This window comes from Saimiri boliviensis, chromosome 7, assembly GCF_048565385.1.
Source record: "Saimiri boliviensis isolate mSaiBol1 chromosome 7, mSaiBol1.pri, whole genome shotgun sequence".
In the NCBI taxonomy this organism is placed as follows: domain Eukaryota; kingdom Metazoa; phylum Chordata; class Mammalia; order Primates; family Cebidae; genus Saimiri; species Saimiri boliviensis.
This window is the reverse complement of record NC_133455.1, coordinates 126,870,673-126,896,041: the sequence shown is the minus strand read 5'-3', so window position 1 is coordinate 126,896,041 and position 25,369 is coordinate 126,870,673. Positions and strand designations below refer to the sequence as shown.

At 45.0% G+C, this 25,369-nt stretch overlaps 1 protein-coding gene across 16 annotated transcripts; it reads right to left on the bottom strand.

The window, feature by feature from the left end:
- PEX5 (peroxisomal biogenesis factor 5) lies at positions 1-20,070 on the bottom strand. 16 transcript variants are annotated; one of them, XM_074403453.1, is made up of 18 exons: positions 19,929-20,068; positions 19,700-19,828; positions 18,218-18,404; positions 17,911-17,946; positions 17,494-17,626; positions 17,133-17,264; positions 11,256-11,358; positions 10,087-10,177; positions 9,586-9,696; positions 9,229-9,321; positions 8,188-8,307; positions 3,651-3,794; positions 3,374-3,444; positions 2,778-2,990; positions 2,290-2,455; positions 1,645-1,802; positions 1,244-1,464; positions 1-298 (listed from the first exon to the last, which is right to left on the bottom strand). In XM_074403453.1, the coding sequence occupies exons 2-17, from the start codon at positions 19,717-19,719 to the stop codon at positions 1,263-1,265; spliced, it is 1,980 nt and encodes a 659-aa protein (XP_074259554.1). In that variant the 5' UTR covers positions 19,720-19,828; positions 19,929-20,068; the 3' UTR covers positions 1-298; positions 1,244-1,262. The 16 variants fall into 16 exon arrangements, with proteins under 16 accessions (XP_074259554.1, XP_074259555.1, XP_074259553.1 ...); XM_074403454.1 differs by having other exon boundaries at positions 1-1,464; positions 8,188-8,283; positions 19,929-20,070; XM_074403452.1 differs by having other exon boundaries at positions 1-1,464.
- Between the last annotated feature and the right edge of the window lie 5,299 nt (positions 20,071-25,369).

The following is a 25,369-nucleotide window of genomic DNA, read 5'->3' as shown; positions in this document are numbered from 1 at the left end:
CCCACATCAGTTCCATTTATTCTTTGTACAAATATTTTACAGTTTTATTTTTAAATCATTTACACGTATTCATACAAAGAAAAATAAACTTCAGGATGGAATCTTGGGACCATGGTAGTTTAAAAAAAAAAAAATCTCTCTGATCATTAGCTACTGTAGACAAGGCAAGAGGCTTAGCAGTCATTACCTCCCCATGCAGGGGACCACTGAGAAGAATCCAAGCTGCTCCCTCATCTTCCTTCAATCTTCACCTTCCGGAGACAAGATGGGGGGGAAAGGGATTTTCCAATGCTCTCCCCTAGAAACATTTCAAGAAGTATAGCAAAGGCTTATGGTAACACTGAATCTATTTGCTAGAAATCTGCAAGATTGTAATTTCTGAACCACCTTTCTAGAAGAGTTAACTCAATTCCCATTCACAGGTGCTTCTAAGAGGAGGAGGGTTTGCTGCACTCACCACACCCCCTTCCCACTTGTTCTGTCCTCCCAAGGCTCCAGAACAGAGCCCTAGATCTCATCTGATCTAGCACCTCCCTGCTCCCACCTAGCCTCCTTTCACAAGTGAACCTTCCTCCAACCCCACACACCCAGACACTCTGTAGCAACTGGCCCTGGCAGCTCCTGAGGACCACTGTGGTGACGACACAGGATGACTGCATCAGCATCGTGCTCACAGGGAATCAGAGCTCTGCCAGGAGAGGTCCAAGAATAACAGAACTATGAGCACTCCTACCAAAACTCAGCTCTGCTCAGCCAAATCAACAATTCAACCAAACAGGGAACTCCTAGCACCTCCCACCCCAGGCCATCATCATTAGAGGCGCACAGCAAACGAACCTCCTACTTACACTGCCCAAGGAAGCTGGGCTATTACCAATTCCCAGTAAAAGGGAGGGAAAGGCGAGACATTACAAATGTGGTAGACCCTATAAGAAACGGCAGCTGATGACAATAGTTGCCCTAAATCGTTGGGTCCTACCCAAAAAGCAGCACCAAGAAAAGGCATGATGAGCAGAGAGATCTGTAGCTGGATGTACAGCCCTTGAATTACCAAGGGACTCAGAGATAACGCAGCTCGTTTTCCCACAATTACGCAGGAACTAGAACACAGACTACCTACCCCTGCGTTCAGGCAGTTCCCGAAAGGCCGTACCGCTTATGGTCATCAGCCCACCCCCTTGGTAGGCCCATTTGGGGAGAAGGAATCACATCCACAGCGGGGACCCCTCCCGTGGACACTCACAGGGCAGCCCGTCCCACTGTCACTGGGGCAGGCCAAACATAGTTAGGAGGGTGGGCAGATCCCGGGCATCAGCTGCACCATAGGCATCACTCTGGCCTAACATAGACAGTGCCAAACGCAGGGTGCTCCAGATGTTCTCCGACATGGCTCCTCCTTCACCCCGAGGGCCCCGGCTTTTCCTCTGCATGTTCAGGGCCTCCAGAAAGTGCTCCACAGCCTCCCTGTAAGGAAGAAGAGGAATGAGAGCTGGTACTGAACAACAATGGAAGGAAGCAGGTCAGCTAGCAGCGGGAGAGAGAGAAAGCTGGGCTGGCTGGCCAAACAGGATCTGAGAACGAGGAGCTAGGGCCACAGGCAAGGAGAAAAAGTTCATTCATTCATTGCTCAGTAGCTACTCTCACCGGTGAGCGCCAAGGTTGATGCAGCTGATGCCCAGGTTATAGCGGGACCGGATATAGCCAGGCTGGAGCTCGAGGGCCCGGCGGTATGCAGCTACTGCTTCTTCACTCTGGTTTCCATTGGCCAAGGTGGCTCCTAGCTTATTCCACAGCAAATAGTCCTGGGATAGGGATGCAGAAGGGATGGGAACAGCTCAACCCAGATCAAATTCTGCCCATTACTCCCACTGCTTCACTACTCTGTTTGGCTAACATATTTCATCCCATTCCATTCTGAACACTTCACTGTGAGTTGCTACAATGTAACCCCTCTCAGCCTATGCGACTCCCTTATATGCAGATGACCCTAGACTCCCACCCTTGTTTTCTCAATCCTCCCAAGGCAGTCAGTGCATGGAACACTGGAATGAAACACCCCATGATTCCAAAAGTCTGAACAAATTATTCTTTTTTGTGGTGGGAGGGGGGCAGGGTCTTGCAATGCTGCCCAGACTGGACTTGAACTCCCAGGCCCAAGTGATCCTCCTACTTCAGCGTCCCGAGTAGCTGGAACTACAGGCATGCACCATCACACACCAGCTTCCCAATAAATGATTCTTCAGTAAGGTACAGAAGCATGTCCCATTTCCACTCTTCCCCTAGGCTCACATTGGGACGAACACTGAGGGCAGCTGTGAAGCAGTCCACGGCCTTGTCATACTCCCCACTCAGGTTGAAAAGGACTCCCAAGCCACACTGCACATCAGGGTCAATGGAGCTAGGGTCCAGCCGCACAGCTGCCAGGAAGAGCTCTTTCACTTCAAGAAACAAGGAGCTGGAGGAAAAGGAAAAGAAACGCAAAAAAAGTAGGTAGATGAATGTCTGTATTTCCATTCCTCCAAAATTCATTCCTTCACTGGTCAATCATATCCACAAGATTCATCAATCTGTCAGTCATCCCTTCTACTCTCAAAGTTCAATATAAAAACCTTTCTATTTCATCCTAGTACTGAACTGTAGAACGCAGACCTCCTTCAAACTGATTCTTGGTCTCCCAGGCCACTCTCAGGGCCCTTCGGTCTCAATGTATCCAAATTTCCAAAATCAAGGCCACCCTCCTACTGGAACTTAGGTTACTATAATTCCCTCATACTCACTCAGACAACAGAGACCCCAGGATACGCTTGCTGGGGCCCAGTCCTGCCCCACCGGCCCCTTCTTCGGCAGGTGTCACCAGATGGGCATAGGCCGGTGTGTAGCGCAGCCAGTCACGCAGCGTTTCACAGGCCTGGCGCTGCAGGGACTCGTTGGTGAAGCTCACGGCCAACGCCATCAGTGCTGTCTGGTTATCTGGCTTTAGCTCCAGACACCTGTTTGATCAGGGATGGCAGACTTGGTATCTGCAATGACACTGGCACACGTGAGCACCCTGAAATGTAAGCCAAGCTTTGAAATGCAGAGTCACAATGACCTCACCTGTGACTCCTCTGACACCTGAGTTAATAGTAAAGTTACAGATCTAGGAGAAAGGGGAAAGTTTCAGCAGCCAAGGAACCAACCAAAGCCCTACAAATGACATCAAAAGCTGATGAAGGAACAGAACTCACTCCAATCCTTAGAGTTTCACCATGAGAAAATACTCCTGTGTTAGCACCCAGAAAAAAGACAAGGATCTAGGTCTGGGCTTCTGTCATTCAACAGGTTATGTGCAGAGCCTTGGAAGCACCTCACCCACACCTTTCAGTGTACTCACCTCCGCAATGCACTGATGGCTAATAGTTCTTGTTCGTTCTCTGCCTGGGTGGTACCCAGATACTGCCAAGCCTAGAGGAAAGTGGACAGATCCCATCACCCCATATTCATCTCTCCATTCTCCCTCCCCCTGGCTTCCCCCACTCACCATCTCGCTCTCAAGCCCCCATCCTAGGCCATCGCCCAGGCCCTAACCCGTCCGCACCACTCTCCTTGGGGCCTTCCTCAACATGGAGGAAGCAGTCTCTAGCCGGAAATCCGAATATGGAGTCACTCACTTCCATGTGCTTAGGATCCCGCTGCACGGCTGCCTCGAAAAGCAGCACAGCATCTGGCAGGTCCCCCTCCTGAAGTCGCCGCAGCCCTTCTTCAAAAGGCTGAGGGTGATCACGCAAGGGGTTCTCCTCCTCAAACTGGTACCCCTACAAGAAAAGCATGTGAGACGCCGCCTGAGAGAGTCGGCACAGTCAGAGCAGCAGGGATGGGAGGACGACAACCAACAGGCGGAGAAGCTGGGGGCCTCCAAACAGGTTTCTGAATTAACTGCTGGCAAATTCTCCGTATTGTAAAAAGCATCTATGACAACAAGTAAAATCATCTGGTATCAGGCTCAAGCTGCCAACTTCTGTTCACAGTACCTGGAAAGCTAGGCAAGTCTACAAACTCATCCACGCTGGAAATAAGCTTCTTTTAGGAAGTCTTCACAGGCTTCTATTCCCACACCTTGACTTCTCACCATGGGACAGAACATGCTTCTCAACAGGATCTACTTATACTAATGAGATAAACTGTCCCTAGCTATTCCAAGTGCATTTCTTGTTATCCTTCAATAATGTGATAGCATTTAAAGGAAATGCTGGAGTCCGGCCATTCAAATATAACTCTTACTTAGCTCACAGACTCAATGCACACGTCAACTAGATAAAACATGTTCAAGCATTTTAGAAATGTTAACTTATTCCCCAATTTCGGTCTTAACAATTATGAATATTAATCTGTATCTGACAGTCAGTGAAAGCTAGATCCCAAAATCCAGATGGCAGAGAATACTTCGGAAAGACACCATTCTCTTCCAGCTGAGGATTTATCACTTTAGAGAAGAGTTACAATACCACCCGCAAAGCTTTGTCAACTGGCATTTTACATTAGGCAGAGAAGAAGTAAGGTAAAGGAGCCGTCACTAGTAACCAACACAATTTGGGACATGCAAATAAAAGTCCCTTTTTGGAGAGTAAATAGTTACCATCACAAAATACTATACCGGGATGAAAACAAGATGCAAATACCAGGCAGAGAGGTCTTTTTAAATGCAGCTGAGAATAAATTCAAATAAAAAGGTACAAAATAAAGGCATGAGGCCCTTTTTCATTATTATTGTGAAACTGATAAAGAATCAAAAACACTTAACTCTTACAAGCAAAGTTCTAAGTCATGATCAGATGTAAATTATTTGTCACAAATGAAAATTAAACAATTACAACAGGGGTTTAACAAGAGAGACATATTATAGATTTGAGACAAATGTATAAAAAGTATATTTATATTGAAAACAAGTCTGTTTTTGGACATCTCTGTACAATATAAAAACTCAGACGGCAAAAAATGACCCTAGTCCAATGATCAGCAAATTTCTTCTATGAAGGGTCAGATAATAAATATTTCAGGCTTCGTGGATCTGCTGCAACTACTCAGCTCTACTGTTACAGTGAAAAAGCAGCCAGACGTAAGTCAACAAATGAGCATGGTTGTCTTCCAGTAAAATTTTATTTATGAACACCAAAATTTGAATTTTACGTAATTCTCACTTGTCACAAAATATTACTCTTCTTTTGATTTTCTCCAACCATTTAAAAATGTTAAAACCATTCTCAGCTAGTGGACCATTAAAAACAGAAAGATTTATTCCACAAGCCAGTTTGCTGACTCTTGCCCTAGACTATTAGAATTCAATAAAATAAATCTTTCTACATTCAACTTCAACTATTGTTTATCATCAATACATGTTTTAAGCCACTCTACAGAAAAGAGATTACTGTCACCTATGATGCAATTTCCTAATAAAAGTAATTCTTGCCTCTCAAAGCTATTGAGAACATCAAATGGGAATATTCACCAATACGTTACCAAAAAGCTTAAAATATTATCTGTAAACAGCTATGGCTAGGTGCAGTGGCTCATACCTGTAACGCAAGGCCCCTTGGGAAGCCAAGGGGGAACGGATCACCTGAGGTCAGGAGTTCGAGATCAGCCTGACCAACATGGAAAAACCCCTTCTCTACTAGAAATACAAAATTAGCCAGGCGTGGTGGCACATGCCTATAATCCCAGTTACTCCAGAGGCTGAGACACGAGAATCGCTTGAATCAAGGAGGCAGAGGTTGCAGTGAGCTGAGATCATGCCATTGCACTCCAGCCTGGGCAACAAGAGTGAAACTCTGTCTCAAAAAAAAAAAAGCTATTGTCCTCATTGCTCTGGATACCTCCTTAAGATATGATGGGGCCGGGCGCGGTGGCTCAAGCCTGTAATCCCAGCACTTTGGGAGGCCGAGGCGGGTGGATCACGAGGTCGAGAGATCGAGACCAACCTGGTTAACATGGTGAAACCCCGTCTCTACTAAAAATACAAAACATTAGCTGGGCATGGTGGCGCGTGCCTGTAATCCCAGCTACTCAGGAGGCTGAGGCAGGAGAATTGCCTGAACCCAGGAGGCGGAGGTTGCGGTGAGCCGAGATCGCGCCATTGCACTCCAGCCTGGGTAACAAGAGCGAAACTCCATCGCAAAAAAAAAAAAAAAAAGATATGATGGCCTATATATGACAGCCAGAAGTGACATGAATGCTCTTCAGGTGTCTTCATCAGATAACAACAACTCCATGCCACCATCTAGCAACCACAGGATTCTCTAAGTTTCCTCTTATCCATGCTATCTATTCTCCTTGAGGTCTTATCAACTGCTGATCAAAGAGGAATTTTTCAAAACCAGAATATTTTCACAGATGATGGAAAAAGAGTACTCTGGAGGATCCCTCAACAATCCACAGAACACAGGATAAGCTTGGCATCACTGCTGCCTCCTGAAAAGCCAAACCCACATCAAAAGCCAATCATTTTATCTGATACTTGGTCTGCTCCAAAATCTCATAGAATCAAATTGCAGAAATGATCACTACAAAGAATCTGTCCCATCACAGAAACTTCTGTTTTATCATAATAGCAGATTAATATCTACCTCAGCTGCAATGTGTATTGCCTCTGAAAATTTAAGGGCTATCAATAAATAAATCGTACATTCAAAGGGACCCAGGAATTTATGTAACAATCAAGAGTCAAATCCACTTTGTTTTTAAAAAGTGCTATTGAAGTGGAATTCAGTATTAACTTAAAAGCCAGATACTGTCTGAATTGCTTACTACATCTTTTTTTGAAAAACATTAATGCAAGTATTTCTAATCCTAATTTTCCAACATCCCAAAGTATCAATGGTATCAAGTAGGGCTCAAGAATCTACAAACATACTTTTAAAGTTTTTAATTTAAAAGTGTCTGGCCAGCATGTCATAAATATGAGAGTAATAAATGATGAAAGAAAATGCTGCTCATACAAAACTACTATTACATCTACATGTATCAAAAGCATGGACATTTTTACCTAAAATGTGTAACTTTCCATTTAAAAGTTGATGGGGCCTATGTGACTTATCAAATTGTTAATACAAAATAATAAAAGTATTATCTATGATATTTCCTTCAGTTCTTCCTTATCAAAATTAGATAAATGAACTCATATTCTGGTGAAATATACGGCAAGGTCCATCTGTCTTTTCCCTTGTATCACACAGGATAGTTAGAAAAATCCAGATCAGACTGGAATAATAAGCAAAATCCTATTTTTCCCAGTGCAGTTCTTCACGGGCTCTCAAACCCTAGCCTTTATCTGAACTGCATCCTCCAGTCTGTGCACAGCTCCCTTATTACATCAAGACCCGTCTCCAGCACCTGCTTTGCATCTCAGGCCCTGGTTCCAGCCCCAGAATCCTTTCTCAACCAGATCTGAGCCGAGAAAAAGACATCACTACTCACCTCCCCAGTCTGTGTTGCCTTTTTTCAAAACCAAGCAATTCTTTCCCCTCTTCATGCTTCAACTCAGGAGCTCAGTTATTAAACACATCCCCAAATACCGTACAACCCACAGACAGATTTGTTTTTTAATGAGACCCCAGAAGTAGTACATGCTTCTAAGTCAACAGCATATGCTATACGCAAAATGCAATCATCTTTCATACTGACTACTAGGAAATTTTCCTAATGTTTTAAGTTATTTAATATAAATTCTTTGAAAACCCTAAATTAGGGCAAGTGGGTAGTACCTATAAGAGATCAGAACTTAAAAGGAACATATGAGTTTAAAAAGTAAACAGATATTAAGATGTAGAGGCAGAGGGATAGTCTATCCACTAACACTCCTTACAAAGGAGTCAGCAGTCTTCTCAAAAAGTTCCCAATCCAACCTCCAAGCACAGCTACTTCCTCTGTGCTCTTAATATACCATGTGCAAACCTCCTTCATAGTGGTTATGTCACTGGATTGTCATTATTTGACAAGAGTAGTCTCATTAACATCTATATCCCAAGAATAAAGTATACACTCAATCACCGAAGGAGAACAAGAGCAAGGGAATGTTTCTGACTTCTTTTCATGGAAAGGGACTCAAGAAAATACTTAAAAGCATCCTTCAAATTCAGGATTAAAGGAAAGACATTAAAAAGAAGGAAGTTCCGGAACCTGAAAGGTAAGAACTAAGAGTTTTTACCTTACCTTATCATAGGTAGCTGACGTAAGGTCATCATAGTCAGAAAGCCAGGGGTGAGCCTCAGCATCCCGTTTTGCCATCTCCTCCAACTCTGCCTGCAACTTGTCCCAGAAATCGACATCAGACTGTAAGGAAGGGAAGGCAGATAGAAAAAGGAGATCCATTATGACCACCCCACCCCACTCTCAGCCCTGCTGGGACTGAGTCCCTAAGGCAGCAGTTCTTGAATTTCAACATGTTTAAGAATCACCTGAAGAACTTTTCAAAAATGCACTTTGGAAGGCCAAGGTAGGTGGATCACCTGAGGCCGGGAATTCGAGACCAGCCTGACGAACACAGAGAAACCCTGTCTATATTAAAAATACAAAAAATTAGCTGGATGTGGTGGCGCATGCCTGTAATCCCAGCTATTCAGGAGGCTGAGGCAGGAGAATCGCTTGAACCTGGGAGGCGGAGGTTGCAGTGAGTTGAGATCACACCATTGCACTCCAACCTGGACAAAAAGAGTGAAACTCCATCTCAAAAAAAAAAAAGCAGATGCCCAGATCCTATCCTCAGATACTGATTTAGCAGTCTGGGGTGATGCCCAGAACAGTTTCACTCTTGTTGCCCAGGCTACAGTGCAATGGCGCGATCTCAGCTCACTGCAACCTCCACCTCCTGGGTTCAAGCGATGCTCCTGCCTCAGCCTCCCAAATAGCTGGGATTACAGGCATGCGCCACCACACCCAGCTAATTTTGTATTTTTGGTAGAGACATGGGGTTTCTCCATGTTGTTCAGGCTGGTCTTGAACTCCTGACCTCAGGTGATCTACCTGCCTTGGGTTCCCAAAGTGCTAGGATTACAGGCATGAGCCACCGATACACAATACACCTGGCCCAGAAATCTGCATTTTTGAACATCACCTACCCCATCCCCAAGCATCTCTGACACAGATGACACAGGTCCACTATGAAATATAATTTGCATCATTTTTGATGTTCATACATCCACTCCAAGGAGTGTTTTCTTTTAGCGTGTCTGCTCCAGCACTATCTGCTCTCACCTCTATAGCTGACTTGGCTCGTTCAAACTCCATATCAAGGGCAGATGTGTTTACTGGTCTTGTGAACTGGTCAACCCAGGCATCTGATGTACCCTGTGACAAAGAAAGATGATCAGTACCACCACCACCAACCTTCTACCCACCAGACGCACACTAAATACCCGCTAAACACCACCAACCTGGGCACTTCTGAGAAAAACATTTCCAGAATCTCCTTCCCACCCACTCAGAACCTGGATATTATCAAGACAAGCTGGCCTTAAAATCCCTTCCCCATCTGGGACCACTGACCACTAAACCCATGGCCTGGGGCATCACCTGGCTCTGAAGTGTGACTGCAAAGTGACAATGTCCTACCTGCTGCTGTATAAACTCTGCTGCCCACTGTTCTGCCTGAGCTCGGCCCGACCCTGCACCGGACTCCAGGGACACCTGCCCTTCGCCAATCTGCCGCACGAATTTCAGGAACTGGGGCACAGAGACACACATAGGCCACTTGGGAAAGGACTTCCAGGTGTGCACTCTCAACCACGCCCAAGAGGGCCCTGTGCTCACCCCTCCCCTGACCGTCTCTAGCTGCAGATAAGATATGCTAAAGACCCTAAAAGAAGTAGCAAACAAAAAGAAAGGGATTTCTAGCTCTAAAGACTTGAAAAGGCATCAGAAAAAAGAGTAGGCAAGGAGATGAGGGAATGAATACTAGAAGGAAGAGGCAGGATCTGAAGTCTCTGTTCTATAGACAGGAAGGAATAGACCTCGGACCCCTTCTTCTCTAAACTAAACTGGGGTAAAAGAAGCAAGATTCTTGCCTTCTAAGACGAGCTCTGCTGGGCAAAGCAGCAGAGGGATGTGGCTCACCTCAGAGTTAGCCAATTTGGGGTCATCCACTTTGGCCACAAAGTCGCTGGCCATGTGCTGCAGATCCTCCTCGGGTTGATATTCATCACACCTGGCACCGGTAAGAACTAATTTTACACATTAGTCTGCCACCACCTTCCCCATGCTACGCCCCACTCCCAGCCCATGACAATGGCAGTTCCTGCAGGGAAACTCCATTCTCTTGCTGAGAACCTACAACCTTCAATTTGCATTAAAGGACACTTGGGCAGGAGTGTGAAAGTACATGCTTTTACCTCTCCCTTTCCCAAAGGTATCTTATCTTTGCATACAGATGGGATGGCAGCAGCCTCAATATTAAGAAGGGAAAAAGGGCCGGGCGCAGTGGCTCAAGCCTGTCATCCTAGCACTTCGGGAGGCCGAGGTGGGTGGATCATGAGGTCAAGAGATCGAGACCATCCTGGTCCACATGGTGAAACCCCGTCTCTACTAAAAATACAAAAAATTAGCTGGGCATGGTGGCGCGTGCCTGTAATCCCAGCTACTCAGGAGGCTGAGGCAGGAGAATTGCCTGAACCCAGGAGGCGGAGGTTGCAGTGAGCCGAGATCGCGCCATTGCACTCCAGCCTGGGTAACAAGAGCAAAACTCCGTCTCAAAAAAAAAAAAAAGGGAAGAAAGTAAAATTATGAACTTTAAGATGAAGTTATGAACTTCATATAGGATACTTAGGATTCTTGATATATATATTTATTTATTTCCATATATAAGTATATTTTTAAATAACCTTAAAAATCCCCCCTCCTATATAGAACTGATATGTATATATATGCGTATATGCACGTATATATACACGTATGTCTATGCGTATACGTATACGTGTGTATGTCTAGACATACATGCATGTGTGTGTGCACATGCGTGTGTTTTTGTTTTTTTAAAGACAAAGTTTCCCTACGTTGCTTGGGCTACACTTGACCTCCTGGGCCCAAGCAATCCTCCCACCTCAGGCACACAACCACCGTGCCCTTGACTACATTTCAACCATAAATTCACAGGAGTCATAATCCAAGGAGGAATCTTGAAGAATAAAGTAAGTTGTTTTGAGAACATGGAGGGAGGAGGTTAGAGGAGGCTGGGAAAACTGTCCATACTTCTTTCACGGGATTTGGAAAGAGGCAGCTGGACTCACCAGCGAGCGGAGGCTGTTCCCTCAGGCTCTCCCAGCCATAGCTTCTCCTCTGATTGCTCCAAGTACTCCTCAGCCCAGCGAGCAGGGGACACAGACAAGGGGTCTGCAAGGAGCAGAGAGGTGGAGAAATCACATGGGTTCATTCAGTGTGGGATCAGGGAAAGGGAAAGATACTCACACTCAACCAACCCTCTTAGCTAAACCTCTTTCCCTCCCAAACCCCCTGTCAGAAGAAAACACTACTAAATTTTCAACAGCCTCCATATCCAACCCATTCTCAAAGAGCCTGGGGCAGAAATTTACTAAGAGTTGGGAACAGGAGACCAAATAAAGAGACTCAGGAAAGGATTAAGAACCAAATGCTTTTTCTTGAAGTATAAGATATTTCAATAAGAAACAGTAAGCAGAAGGGCTTTTACTTGCCTCAAAAGTACGGCAGGGAGCCGGTAAGGAGTGAAGGCAACGCGAGAGCTCCTGTGCCCTAACCAAGCCTCTAGTCCGTTCTCCCTCTACCCAGAGTCCACACAATCCCTGCCAAAGGAGCCTTATTTCATTGTCATTTGCCTACCAAGAGAATCAGAGAAGTGAAATGCTACACTAGAATTAAAGATACATGGGTCTGCTCTTCCCTATGGATGTTTGGTGGGTTTTTTCCATTTTTTAATCGAAATGTAATATGTAAATATGAAACTATAAAATGTCTACAAAACTTAAGTGTACAGCTCAATTAACTTCAACATATGAATACACTCACATAACCCCACCCGGATCAAGATACAGAATGTTTACAGTTCCCTCACAGGCTCCCTCAGCCCCCCAACCCCCAGAAGTAAACACTATTTGGACTTTTCTCACTTTTGATTATCTTTGAGCAGCTATGTTTTTTTAGTCTAATTCTAGAAACTGTCTCAGAAGCTCTAGTGACAAAGGGCACTGCTGCAACTTCAGAATGAACCTATCAAGGCAACAAACTCAATGAGGGCGTTGAACTGTTTTTCAACCTCCAGGACTTTGCCCTTACTATCCTGAAGCCAGAAAAAAAGTAAGAAGCCTGACTGTGGGTCCTAAAGAGCAAGGAAACAAAGAGCAGGCCTAAGCCGCAGGGCTGTTGCCTTCTGCCCCCTACCGAGAACCAATTTTACTCCTCAGTCTGCCACCACCCTCCCCATGCTATTCCTCACTCCTGGCTGTGACAATGACAGTTCCCAAGGGGAACTCCACTCTCTTGTTGAGAACCTACAAACTCCAATTTGCATTAAAGAAGGACATTTGGGCAGGAGAGTGAAAGTACTAGCTGGTACTAGTAGTCTTCGTCCCTGATTTCAAGATCTGACTGCCCTTGCTTTTAACAGTGAGAAGGTAGACTTACCCCTTCAGCATTAAAGTACAAAACCTTCTACTCCATTTTAACTGAGACTTTGCCTGAATAATGTCAACAAAGTGGTCTCAAAATCTGAGCAGGAAACATCAAAATGTGAAAAACAAAGGATTAAGACTCTCAGAATATACCTAATTACAAATAATAACTACAAATTACTTATTACATTATATATAATACATAATGTAATAAGAAATATTTTTTGACCAGAGACCCATCTCTTAATTTCAAAGATTCTCAAAATTATAAGCAGATTCTGCTCACTAGCTCTTACAGGAAGCATTTCTCTTCCATTTGCCCCAACTAGACTGCTGGCTCAAGTGTGGAGACAGAAAGGAGATGCCTAATACACAAACAGACTTTAAGACCTCCCTGTTCCTTTCTTCCATTCTGTTAAAAAATAACTACTCCATCCTCAACTCTCCAACCACTCCTAACTCTCAACTAGAGTGTTTTGCAAAAGCATATTCTGGCCGTAAGTGCTCCTCAAATTCACAGAAATGTTTCAAATTTCTATGAAATGGTCCTCTCAAGGACAAAAAACAAAAAAACAACAAAAAAATAAAAGAGAAAAAATACAAAGCATCTCTGTATTTGTACAACAGATATGAGGACTTAATAGATATGAGGCAAATGAGAAGAAAAAAAAAAATCACAGAGATGAGAAAAGCCTTCCTCAAATACCTATAAATTTATTTGGCAATAAAAGCCACAAGACCCAGAATATCCTGGCATTGGGAACCTGCTCCAACAAGAGTCAAATAACCAAAAGAATCAAGAGAGTAACACATTGCCTTGACAATCTTCTTTGAGAAATTCCTACAGAAAATCAAATCCACGTGGATACATCTGAAATCAAAGCAACTAAGGCCTAAAGAGGGGATGTGACTGGCTGAGGTCATCAATTAGTAGAGTTAGAACACTCTAGACACCAAATATCCCACTCAAAATGTGCGCCTCATTTAATTTCTCATTGTTTACTCATTCCTTCTAGGCACATCTTCCCCAGGCTCAAAAGTCAAAAACTCAGAACTTGCTACCCTTCCTGATGAAAGTTTCTGTGTCTGCTAAATAGCAGCACAGAAGAACGTAAGTTCTAAGGTCAGCCTACCCACATTTAAATCCCAACTCCGTCACTTATTCACTGGGCATCTTCAGATAACTCAAGTTTCTTAAGTTTCTATGCCCTTATCTTTAAAGCTGAGTTAGCAGGCGACCTCATAGGGGCTGCTGGGAGGACCAAGGCACACAGTAACAAATGTTAGCTATCATCATTAGTTTGCTCATGGCAAACCCACAATGAAAGCAGAAAATATCACAGTGAGACTGTTATTCCAAAGCCTCACCTCCACCAACCAGAAAAGATCTGTTGCCAATCATCTTCGGCACTGCTGTCCATGGCCTTTCCCATGAAAAGGGCAGGTTTCTCTCTCACGATTATCATATGAACCTCACATACCATGTCAACTGAGGCTGTCTAAATTCAAGAACCCTGAAAGATGTGTCCTTGATTTTGATCTGTGCAAAACTGTTATGTAAAATGTTACCACTGGAGGAGATTGGGTTAAGGGTACACAGAACCTTCCTACATACTTCTTTTTTGCAATTTCCAATGAAACTACTTCCAAACAAAAAATTTAAATTTAAATGACTGAGCTGCAAATTTCCTTTCAAACTTGATTTGGACTCTTAACACTGGAGATTTTAAAATGAGAATTTAAAGAATATGACCTTCTATCTCAAAACCTTAGTATAAAGCCATAGTTAACCTACACAATTGATATATAAGCCACAAATGCTGTAATTTAAAATGACAGATAATTTTAAAAGTGAGTTACTACAAAATCAACTCCTTTCCTTAAGCTTTTTCTCCCAGATCTCAATTCATTCATTCAACACCAGAGGCCTACTACATGCAAAGCGATAGACTACTCCAATAAGACGTTTTTATGAAGGCAGGCTCCAAACAGCCCAACTCCCCTTCTAAGGTTTGCATGTCCCTGTCTCTGTGAAAGGCACAATTCCAAAAGGCTGTACGAAATAGATTTAACTGGTGAGACAGGTCCGACATGTTCACCTAAAGCTGTTTTTCAAGTTTAGGAAGATTTCACTAGTTGCACGCAATTCAGGGAATTATAACAAAACTTTCATCCATCTCAATGCTCATAATGGCAATTTTTTTTTGAGTTATCAAAAATGACTAATGCCCACATTACAACAGAAGCCTCTCTGTGATAAGGGATAGAACTTAAGTCTAAGGTTTATGTGAAAAACTGAGTTTCTGTCTAGGAGAGGGTCTTTGCTATGGTTCAGATTTTAACTTGAGGCAATTCCACAAAGAATCTCAATTCGAGGGTAGGTGCAGTGGCTCACACTTGTAATTCCAGCACTTTAGGAGGCTGAGATGGGTACATTACTTTAGGTCAGCAGTTCAAGACCAGCCTGGCCAACATGGTGAAACCTTGTCTCTACTAAAAATACCAAAATTAGCCAGGCATTGTGGCACATGTCTATAGTTACAGCTACTTGGGAGGTTGAGACAGGAGAATCCCTTGAACCGAGGAGGCAGAGGTCGCAGTGAGTGAACACGGGCACCACTGCATTCCAGCCTGGGCGATAGAGCAAGACCCTGCCTCAAAAAAAAAAAAAAAAAAAAAAAAATCTCAAGAGCCACACAGACATGAGTTTGAATATCATCCCTGTTATTCAATTATTTTGCACAAAGTATTTAACTTTCCCAAATCTCAGTCTCCTCACCTATAAAATGGGGGAGAATATCCACCTTCCAAGTGCTACTGTGAAGTTCTAACGAGCTGAAGAAGATAAAGTGCTTAGCACTATTAACAAAGCCAAGAACACCTACTGTTCCACCTTAACTCCAACTTACAGGTAGGAAGAGACACGTGATAAAAGCAACCCACAACTCTTACTAAAGGTGAGTTTTGTTTTTAGATTTGGAGTTTTTCTCTTGCGTGTGAAGAAGTCCATCCTAAACACGGGCCTCCTTCACACATATTTGTCCCTGATCAGATAGGCTTACGGCAAGATGAATCAATCCTAAAGGATGCAAGGAGCAACGGATGCTCTAAGAAAAATTAAGCTGAGACCTTGAAGTCTGTAGCAAAGCAAGAAAGGGCATAAATTAAAATGGTACAGGTAGATACCAATTCACTCACTTTAATCATCTCAGAAAAATTTAGAACCACGATGACGTGACTCCCTGAGATCCTGGAACTTTGTAACTTTCTCCATGTGTATCTCTTGTTATTCTTGATTTCTTTTCCTTTTTTTTTTTTTTTTTTTTGAGACGGAGTTTCGCTCTTGTTACCCAGGCTGAAGTGCAATGGCACGATCTCGGCTCACTGCAATCTCCGCCTCCTGGATTCAAGCAATTCTCCTGCCTCAGCCTCCCGAGCAGTGAGGACTACAGGCGCGAACCACCATGCCCAGCTAATTTTTGTATTTTTAGTAGAGACAAGGTTTCACCTTGTTGACCAGGATGGTCTCGATCTCTTGACCTCGTGATCCACCCACCTCGGCCTCCCAAAGTGCTGGGATTACAGGCGTGAGCCACCGCGCCAGGCCGTTCTTGATTTCTTAAACTGGAAAAAGGCTAACTGTTGAGAGCAATCAGGAAAAGGAAAGCTGAAGAGACCGCCCTTCCCCCATGTCACTGATTAGATAGGCTTAGGGCAAGAAAAATCAATCCTAAAATATGCAGGGAACAATGGATGCTTTCAAAGAGGAAAAATTAGGCTGAGACCTTGAAGTCTGTAGCAAAGCAAGAAAGAGCATAAATTGCAGGCCTGGCAGTAGGGCATCACAGTTAAGGCCACAGGGTCAGGAATCATCCGGATCCAGGGTCAAATCCCAACTCTACCACTGACAAAGTTGTGTAACCTTGGGCAAGTTACTTACCTCTAAGCCTCAATTTTCTTATCTTTAAACTAGTTCTAAAAACAGTAACTACTTCTAGGGTTCCCATGGAGATTAAATAGATAATACATTCAAAGCATGTAACACTAGAACATGACTATCGTTATTAATTTTTATTATCATCATCATGGTATGGTCTTTACTTTCTAAAACCATATACTTCAAGCACTTGAACTTCACAGTAACACTGTCCAAGGCCCCAGTTCTGTTCAAAAATTACTTAATGCCAGAATCCCAGGTGCTGTAGTGAATATTCTCTTCCTCGGCAACACTACCATCCATCCGGTCTGTAGATCCTCTCCACCAAACCAGTGATAAAAGTTCCAGGTAAGAAAAAGACCAACCCAACTCTTTGTTATCTCTATCCAAAATCTCTTACGCAGTTCAAAGCCAGTACTCTATTTAATATACATTTCATTCTCTGTTATCTTGCAGTACCCTAACCCTCTAAAAATTAGTCATGGGGCCAGAAAAATCATAATCACACTATACCCTGAAGAGGGGAAGGATCAAGAATTCGACCCCATAGAAACCAACATAGATTTTCCCATAACAAGCTTCACCTGTAACTTCAGAGATGAATTCTTGGGACCAGTCAGTCTCATTATAATCCTGAGTTACATCCACAGCATCTCCAGCTGCAAGAAACTCCTGGGCCCAGTTCTCAGACAAGGCCAAGTCTGCCACACCAGGGGCTTGAGAGAGAGAGAGAGAGAGAGAGAGAGAGAGAAAACTAAGAAAGAAGAAATACATATCATTCCATCACGCCGAAAGAACCCTGAGTACACATGAAAACATTCTGTTCCTTTTGTTTCCTTCTGCATGTCAGTTCCCCAAGGCTAGCAGCATCCAATGGAACCAACCCCTTTCTTGGCCCTGGCTACATAGAAATTAATCTCCCCTCCCACTACACTCTGGACTCACCTCTCTGGGGAGCCTGACGGAAGTTTGACTGTTCAATCTGCTGCATCTCAGCCAGGAGGTCATCCATCTTGAAGGTCTGAGGGGCACGGGACACAAGGGGTGCATTCTGGTCCTGCAGGAATTCAGCCACCAACTGCCAAAAGAGAAATGATGAAAGGAACCCATGGGGTTGGGGGACCCCAGCAAGAGACAGGGCCCACTGGAAGGGGATCCCAATGTCAGATACAAGGAAAGGAAAACAAAGAAACTGGAGACACAGAGAGAGAAATTATCTTCCCATAGATTTCGAAGCACAAAAAAATATATATTTCAAAACAAGCAGGCAATCTCATTTGGTCAGGAAAGCCCAAAAATTGAAATAGGGGTAAACTAAGTTTAAAGGTAAAAACACAATGGGCAAGAGAATGGTCTATTTACCTCATCTTCAGAAGCTACTCCCAAAGGCTTGGAGACCTAAGAGAGAAACAACGAGAAGCAAAATAGTGCAGTTCCTCTCAAATGAGGGGCTGATGAAGACCACAGACATCTGAGCCTCAGTTTCTTCATCTATAAAATACTTGCCTTTATTCAAAGATGCACAGGGTTTTCTAGCGTCTAGTAAACGCGCATTAAGTGGCAACTACTGTGATTTGCAACACAATAGAGAAAGCAGTAATACCACGATGTACAAACAGCCCCGCCACCTCAGACCACCACCTGGGCTTCCCACCCCAAGAACACTCACTGCCTCAGAGGCTGGGGCTCCGGGGGGCCAGGGGCCAGGCCTCAATCCCTCCTGCCGAAGGGCCTTGTCTTGGGTGAAGTGCCCGGCCAGCTTCATGAGCGGGTTGGCACCCCCGCATTCGGCCTCCACCAGCTCCCGCATTGCCATGGTGACCGCCAGCTCTCTGATGGACACAGGATATCTGGAACTGAGGTACCAAAGCCAGACCCTTCCCGGACCCGCAACTCTGCTCGCATCCGATGAAGGCACCCAGACGTCTGCCCCACACGGGCCAGCCTGCCGGCCGCTGGCCACCCTCCATCCCTGTGCCTTTGGCTGGGACCCCCACCTCTGCCAGGAGTTCGAGGGAGATGGGTACTCCCTCCGGCCGCCCTCCTCGGGGACCGCCGCTTCCAGCCCGAGCCTCTGCAGCGGTCTCCACGACTACGGTCTCAGGGGCTGGGGACCACGAGCTGCCCCCCACAAAGGGGCCTGGACCCCGGGGGACTACGGGGACGCTTCAACAACCGGGCTGGATGGGGACGCCGGCCTGGCAAGGGCGAGCGGGAACACAGCGCGACCATGCTCAGGACCCCGCAGCCCCAGCACGCGGGGAGCACGGCAGGACGGCATTCCGTCTCCCCGAGTCCCCAGAGCCCTTCCCCCGGCGCGGCCCGGACTCTCCCGCGCTCCCCACGGCCCGTCTCCCGCGCCCGGCTGCCGCTCCGGCCCCGCCCCTGGGACCCGCGAGGCCACGGCAAGGGTGGGGAAGGCCCGGGGACGCTACCCCGCGGCCCCCTGGGGGTCCCGCGCTCACCACCGCGCGCCGCGCCGCACGACCCGCCGGGGCACCAGGTGCGGGCTTGGGGGAGGGGAGAGGAAGGGGGCGAGGAGCCAGGAGGCGGGGCTCGGGCTTAAAGGGGCAGAGACCGCCCCGCCGCCGCCGCGGCCCTGCGGAAGCTGCCTGAAGGGGCGGGGCCTTAGGACGGCGTCGCAGCCTGACCGGAAGAGCCGTGAGTCTTAAAGGGAAAGAACGCCTCAGCGAGCGGGTCTTGGCGAGCCGCATCTCGGGGCGCCTAGGAGGCCACGGGCCCTGGGGTTTGTTTGACGGAAAGCGCAAAGAAGAATGGAGCTAAAAAGGGCTGCCCGGGCTCTCGGGGAGGTCGAAGACGCGAGATCCTAGGCTCAGTAGAGCCTGCCTCTTCCCTTGGGCGCATTGTGAGCCAAGGGGCTTCGCTGACCTTCCTGAGCCTCCGTTTTCCACTCTAAAATGGGGCTGGCTAATGTTCCCAAGCCCAAGACAAAGAAAGGCCCTAACATGAGGGGCTGGGGAGTCCAATCCGAGGCCTTCTTCAGCCTCCCAGGCCTGCCCCCCTTCCAAGTAGCCCATGGCGGGGCAGCGTCACCGTCTCCATGGAGACAGGGGCCCGCCCCCGCCCCCAATCCCTCTCCACCTCTGCATAATGGGGAAAATAGCACTGGATGATGACAAATTCCGGATACCAAAATAGGGTCCAGCGCATCCCGAGACCTCGAGCTGGTAACGTCCAGGGAAGGTGTACAGTGAGTCACTTCTCTGCCCTACTTCCTTCCACTGAGTCAACATAGCGGCCTTCTTCCCACCACTCCAGGCTGGGAAAGCACAGACAAGAAATGCTTTTACTCACCGATCAGACTGAGCCTTCGCACCCCACCTCCCGCATCTGCCAGAGGGTGTGCTCTGCTGTCAAACCTCAAAGTCACTGGGAAACAAATCCTGCTGATCTCACCCGGCTTCAAGACCGTGGAGCAGGGCAAGAGGGGCCCAGGGCTGCCGGTGGGTGAGCAGGGGTAGTAGTGCCAGAGAACTGAAGCACCATCCCAGCCCAGGGTGCACGAGCGGAGGCAGGCAGGCAGCAGGTGGCGCCGTGGGCCAGGCTTGTTTCCTGGCTGTTCTGCAGATTTCAAAGGTGGAAGCCTCGTGGCGGGGGGGCCACAGGGAATGTCTGTGTAAAGCCATCCCTGGGAAGACAGAGAAATTGCTCTGACACCGCAGGGGGACAGAATGGCAGGGGAGACCATGAGACTGCAACATTTCTCCTTTTCCTTGCCTTTTCGCCGTCTGTCGGAGGCCCAGAACCCACGCCCCCTTTTCTTCTGGAGCACACAAATCCCAGCTTTTGGGTGTCCCCTGTTCCCAGGCTACCATCTTGAGGAAAATACCTAATACCTGATAAACTAAACCCATCAAGGATGAAGAGATGCCCTCCAGAAGTGGCATACTTTTAAAAAGAGTACCCTTAGAGAGACCAATGTTTAAAGGAACCCATCTGATGCAGAGGAATTTCAGAACACCAAGGCAAACAGTTTGCCAATACCACCTAAACGACAGGACACACATAACCTTCTGTTCTGCTAGGAGTTTATAGACTGATTAGCAGTAAATCACCTTGTGTGCAGATCTTGGGAGAATGGTAATAATAATAACTGGTTGAATGCTTACTAAAATCCAGGTATTAGGTAAAACACTTTATGTATCTCAGTGCTTTTAATCTTCTTAATAGCCCTATTAAATATATATTACTAGCCCCACCTTACAGATAAGACTTGTGCAAAATCAGACAGCTAGGAAGTCAAAATTTTATCCAGGCATAACTCCAGGCACCTACTTCCCAGTCTTAGAGAAGATTTGCTGATAAACCCTGGAGATCTTTGCTCTCCTAGGACACAGAATCATGCACAGAACCTGGTCCACAGTCCCAGAGGTGCTGGGAAAGGGCTAACAGAATGACTTTGCGCTTTAATATTTAATTTACTGAAGCTCTAGATTTGAAGCCCTAGATTTTGTTAACCCAGCTTCAACTTTAAATTCTTATTTTATTCATAAAAGTAATTTTTATAAAATAAAAATAATAATTCTTACATATTCTTTAATTAATGTTTGGCTAACTCAAGTTCAACAGGTTAAATTCTTCCAATGTTTAGACACATATTGACTGTGTGCCGGGCATTGCTTCAAGCACTTGTCAACTGGTGATTTATTTAATCCTCCTAATAGCTATTAATAACAAATATTATCCCCTATTTTACAAATGAGGAAACTGAGGCACAAAGAAGTTGAGTGACTTGCACAAGGTCATACTAAAAATAGCAAAGCTGGGATTTGAACCCAGACCAGGATCATCAAAATTTGTAAAGGGCTAAATAATCATACAGTCTCTGTCACAGCTACTCAACCCCGCTGCTGAAGCATGAAAGCAGCCATAGGCCACACCTAAACAAATTAGCATGGCTACATTCTAGTAATGCTTTTTATGGGCATTGAAATGTGAATTTTATATAAATGTCACATCACAAAATATTATTATTCTTTTGATGTTTTTCAACCATTTTAAAATGTCAAATACTTCTTTTTGAGACAGAATATGGCTCTGTCCCCCAAGCCAGAGTACAGTGGCACAGTCTCTGCTCACTGCAACCTCCACCTCCCAAGTTCAAGTGATTCTCCTGCCTCAGCCTTCTGAGTAGCTGGGACTACAGGCGCATGCCACCACACCCAGCTAATTTTTGTATTTTTAGTAGAGACGAGGTTTCACTGTGTTGGTCAGGCTGGTCTCAAACACCTGACTTCGGGTGATCCACCCACCTTGGCCTCCCAAAGTGCTGGGATTACAGGCATGAGCCACCATGCCTGACCAAAAAAATGTCAAATACTTCTTAGCTTGCAGACTGTGCAAAAACAGGGACAAGGCCATAGTTTTTGGACCTTTGACCTACACAGTATTGGTCCAGAGTCCACACTCTTAAACTGTGTACTATATTATACTTTTGCTTTTTAGAAATAAAAGTTAAATTTCCTCATATTTCAAACTATGTGACATTTAATATTCATATTTTAAATACCTGACAGGGCAAACAACCCAACTAGGCAAAATCTTTCTAAAGTTTTATTCAACCCTGTAAATCTAATAAGTCAAAGTCATAAACATTCATTCAATTTTCTTAATCCTCTTAAAGTCATAGGTCGAAAACTTTACTTTCCAAATCAAAGGCTAATCCATCAGTCTCTAAAACATCAAACATTTTCACTTATGTCATTTATACATCTCTAGAAGGCAAATTTACTGACTCAGGTAAGTCAAGTTTACTGGGCTAAATTTAGAACTACACTGCAGATACTTAAAAGTCAGATTTGAAACCAAGACTCAAGACATAAACATATTCCCAAGACAAGGCTGAGTCACAAATGAGTACTCTCAGCCCTGTTGTAGAGCTGAGCTCTGCCTGCTGTGTCATTGTTCCCGAAGGCCACTTGGTAATGATATCCAAGTCATGACTTACAACTCTTTTTTTTTTTTTTTTTTTTGAGACAGAGCCTCACCCTGTCTCCCAGGCTGAAGAGCAGTGGCAGGATCTCAGCTCACTGCAAACTCCGCCTCCTGGGTTTAAGCAATCCTAGTGCCTCAGCCTCCCAAGTAGCTGGGATTACAGGCATGCACACCACACCTGGTTAATTTTTGTATTTTTTTTTTTTTTTTTTTGGTAGGGAATGGGGTTTCACCATGTTGGTCAAGCTGGTCTTGAACTCTTGGTCTCAAGTGACCCACCTACCTCAGCCTCCCAAAGTGCTGGGATTATAGGTGTAAACCATTGTGCCCAGCCATGAGTTACAAGCTTACCTAGTTATTATCATCTCATTTAGATACAGCTATTTTCTTTCATAACATCATTTGAATAGATGAATTTCTTTATTTTCTAAGTGTTCAAGTCTACATTCCTTTTGGTTGGACAATGGGTAATACTATGGTTTGAATGTGTCTCCCAAAAATTAATGTTAGAAACTTAACCCCTTTGCCCTTGTGAGTGGATTAATGTCGCTGTGATGGGAGTGGGTTTGTTATAAAAGCAAGCTCTCTCTGCCTTACTTGCCCTTACCCTCTCACCACATGATGGCTTCCACCATGTTATAATGTAGCAAGAAGGCCCTCATTGGATGCTGGCACCACACTCCTGAACCATGAACTAAATAAACTTCTATTCCTTATAAATTATCCAGCCTCCATAACTATAAACTAAATAAACCTCATTTTTTCGTAAGTTGCTCAGTCTGTGATGATACTCAGAGCAACAGAAAACAAACTAAGACAGGTAGGAAATGGGGAATGAGCCCATCTGATTTGATTCTTTAGTTTCTTAATGACGTCAGATGCAGAGTAATAGAAGTTTCCAAGCTCTGGAAATCGCAAATCAAGTCACACTCTTTACACATGTACATTTGGAAGAGCTTGTTGGTTATGGATTATTTATCCCTCCTTGCAGCCCTAGTAGTCATCATTGGCAGAGACAACTTGGCAAAGGATGAAAGCAGTGTGTGTGATGAAATGCAGCAAATCTCCAAAGCCAGGACCTTCTAAATAGACCTGAAGAAATCTTAGTTTGCTTTAAAAGTGTTCAAAGTAGTGATAGCTAGATATACTCAGGTATACCCAGCACTAGGCACCTAGGTTTGCACACAAAGTATCTTAACTCCATCCCTGGCCACGCAGTAGAGAATGCTGCCAGATAGCAGCAAAGACTGTGGTACGCACTGTCTTTACCCCTGTGTCTTAGTCTGTTCTGGCTGCCATAATAAAATACCTTAGACTGGGTGTCTTATAAACAACAAACATTTACTTCTCACAGTTCTGCCGGCTGAGAAGTCCCATCAAAGCACCCGCAGATTCTCGGTTTCAGTGTCTGGTGAGGTTCTTGCTTCTTCATGGGTGGTACCTTCTTGCTGCATCCTCACATGGTGGAAGAGCTATCCATCTCTCTGGGATCTAGTGACACTAATCCTATTCAGGAGGCAGAGTCTTCATAACCGAATCCTCTCCCGAAAGCCTCCTAACCACCTCTTAATATTGGCCTGACACTGGAGGTTAGGATTTCAACATATGAACTATGGGGGAGACACAAATGTTCAGACCATAGCATCCTACTTCTAGTAGAATCTTAGCACCTTTGAAATCCAGAGAAGTTTCAGAATATGTCACCCTTGCCAAATCCAGCTGGGAAACCTTTGATTCTCCCCACACGGAAGGAAGGGAAAAAGAAACCAAGATTTTTTGACTTGGGAATATTTCCCCAAATGAGTGGTTTTGCTCCCTTTTCAGGATTTTTTCCCACCAAATATCTATAGCATACACAGACAAAGCTCTCTCTCTCTCTCTCTCTCTCTCTCTGTGTGTGTGTGTGTGTGTGTGTGTGTGTGTGTGTGTGTGTAGAAAGATACTGCTTTGGGAAAAATTGAATAGACATACTTTTCTCTATTCCTCCCATTCAGTACAACTTAAAACCCTGAACGTTATTTGTAAATCAAACATAAGGAGACTCTAAAAGGTGTGGAAAAGAAGGCGGACTGGCTAGGGACCACAGGACCCAAGAAACAACATGGTAATGGGTCCCCTGGGTTTTCTTTTTCCCTCACATATCTCACATTGAGTGTTAAAGAGGCCAGCAACCCAGAAACGCCAACATGCCTAGACAAAATAAGCTCCAATATAAGCCTGCTCTCTCTCACCAAAGGACCAGAAGAGGGGCAGCCTACCAAGACAGAAACTTCTGGACAATAACCACTACATTCCAACTAAACACCAGATTTAAAACTATGCCCCCACCCACACACCCAGCAAAGGCCAAGAGGGGAGTCTTGACTTCCTCCCTCATGAGACTGTAACAAGACACCCCAGTACCCACCCTGGGGTGGTGTCAGAGAAGGTCAAGTAGGGAGCCATGACTTTCATCCTCACAGGCCAGTAATGTAACCCCTCAACCCCCTGTAGCATCAGTATAGACCATATGAGAAGCTGGAACTAACACCCTGCCCAGCCAGCAGTAATGAGACGCCCCTACTACTTTGAATGTCATTGGAGGCCAAACAAGATTCCTGTACTTCTACCTCTGTGTGACAGTAATGAGGCAGCATCTTCCCTTTCCCTGCCAAAATACTGCCCAAAACAAAAGCTAATTAAAACAAAAGCCTTAAATAAGACCCAGAATCTCATAACATAATGCAAAAAGATTCAGATTTCAGTCAAAAATCACTCATCATACCAAGAACATCTCAAACTGAATGAAAAATGTCAACCAATAAATGCCAACACCAAAATGACAGTGATATTAAAATTATTTTGATGGTCACTATAAAATTGTTTC

What these genes read in the sequence shown, in the direction of transcription:
- PEX5 (XM_074403452.1), bottom strand. Translation starts at nt 19,719, where the DNA reads ATGCGCTGGACCCTATTTTG. An exon ending in CCGTCAGGCTCCCCAGAGAG is followed by an intron (nt 17,265 to 17,493) that starts GTGAGTCCAGAG and finishes CTCTCTCTCAAG; the next exon opens with CCCCTGGTGTGGCAGACTTG. An exon ending in CGTCAGCTACCTATGATAAG is followed by an intron (nt 3,795 to 8,187) that starts GTAAGGTAAAAA and finishes CTTTTCTTGTAG; the next exon opens with GGGTACCAGTTTGAGGAGGA.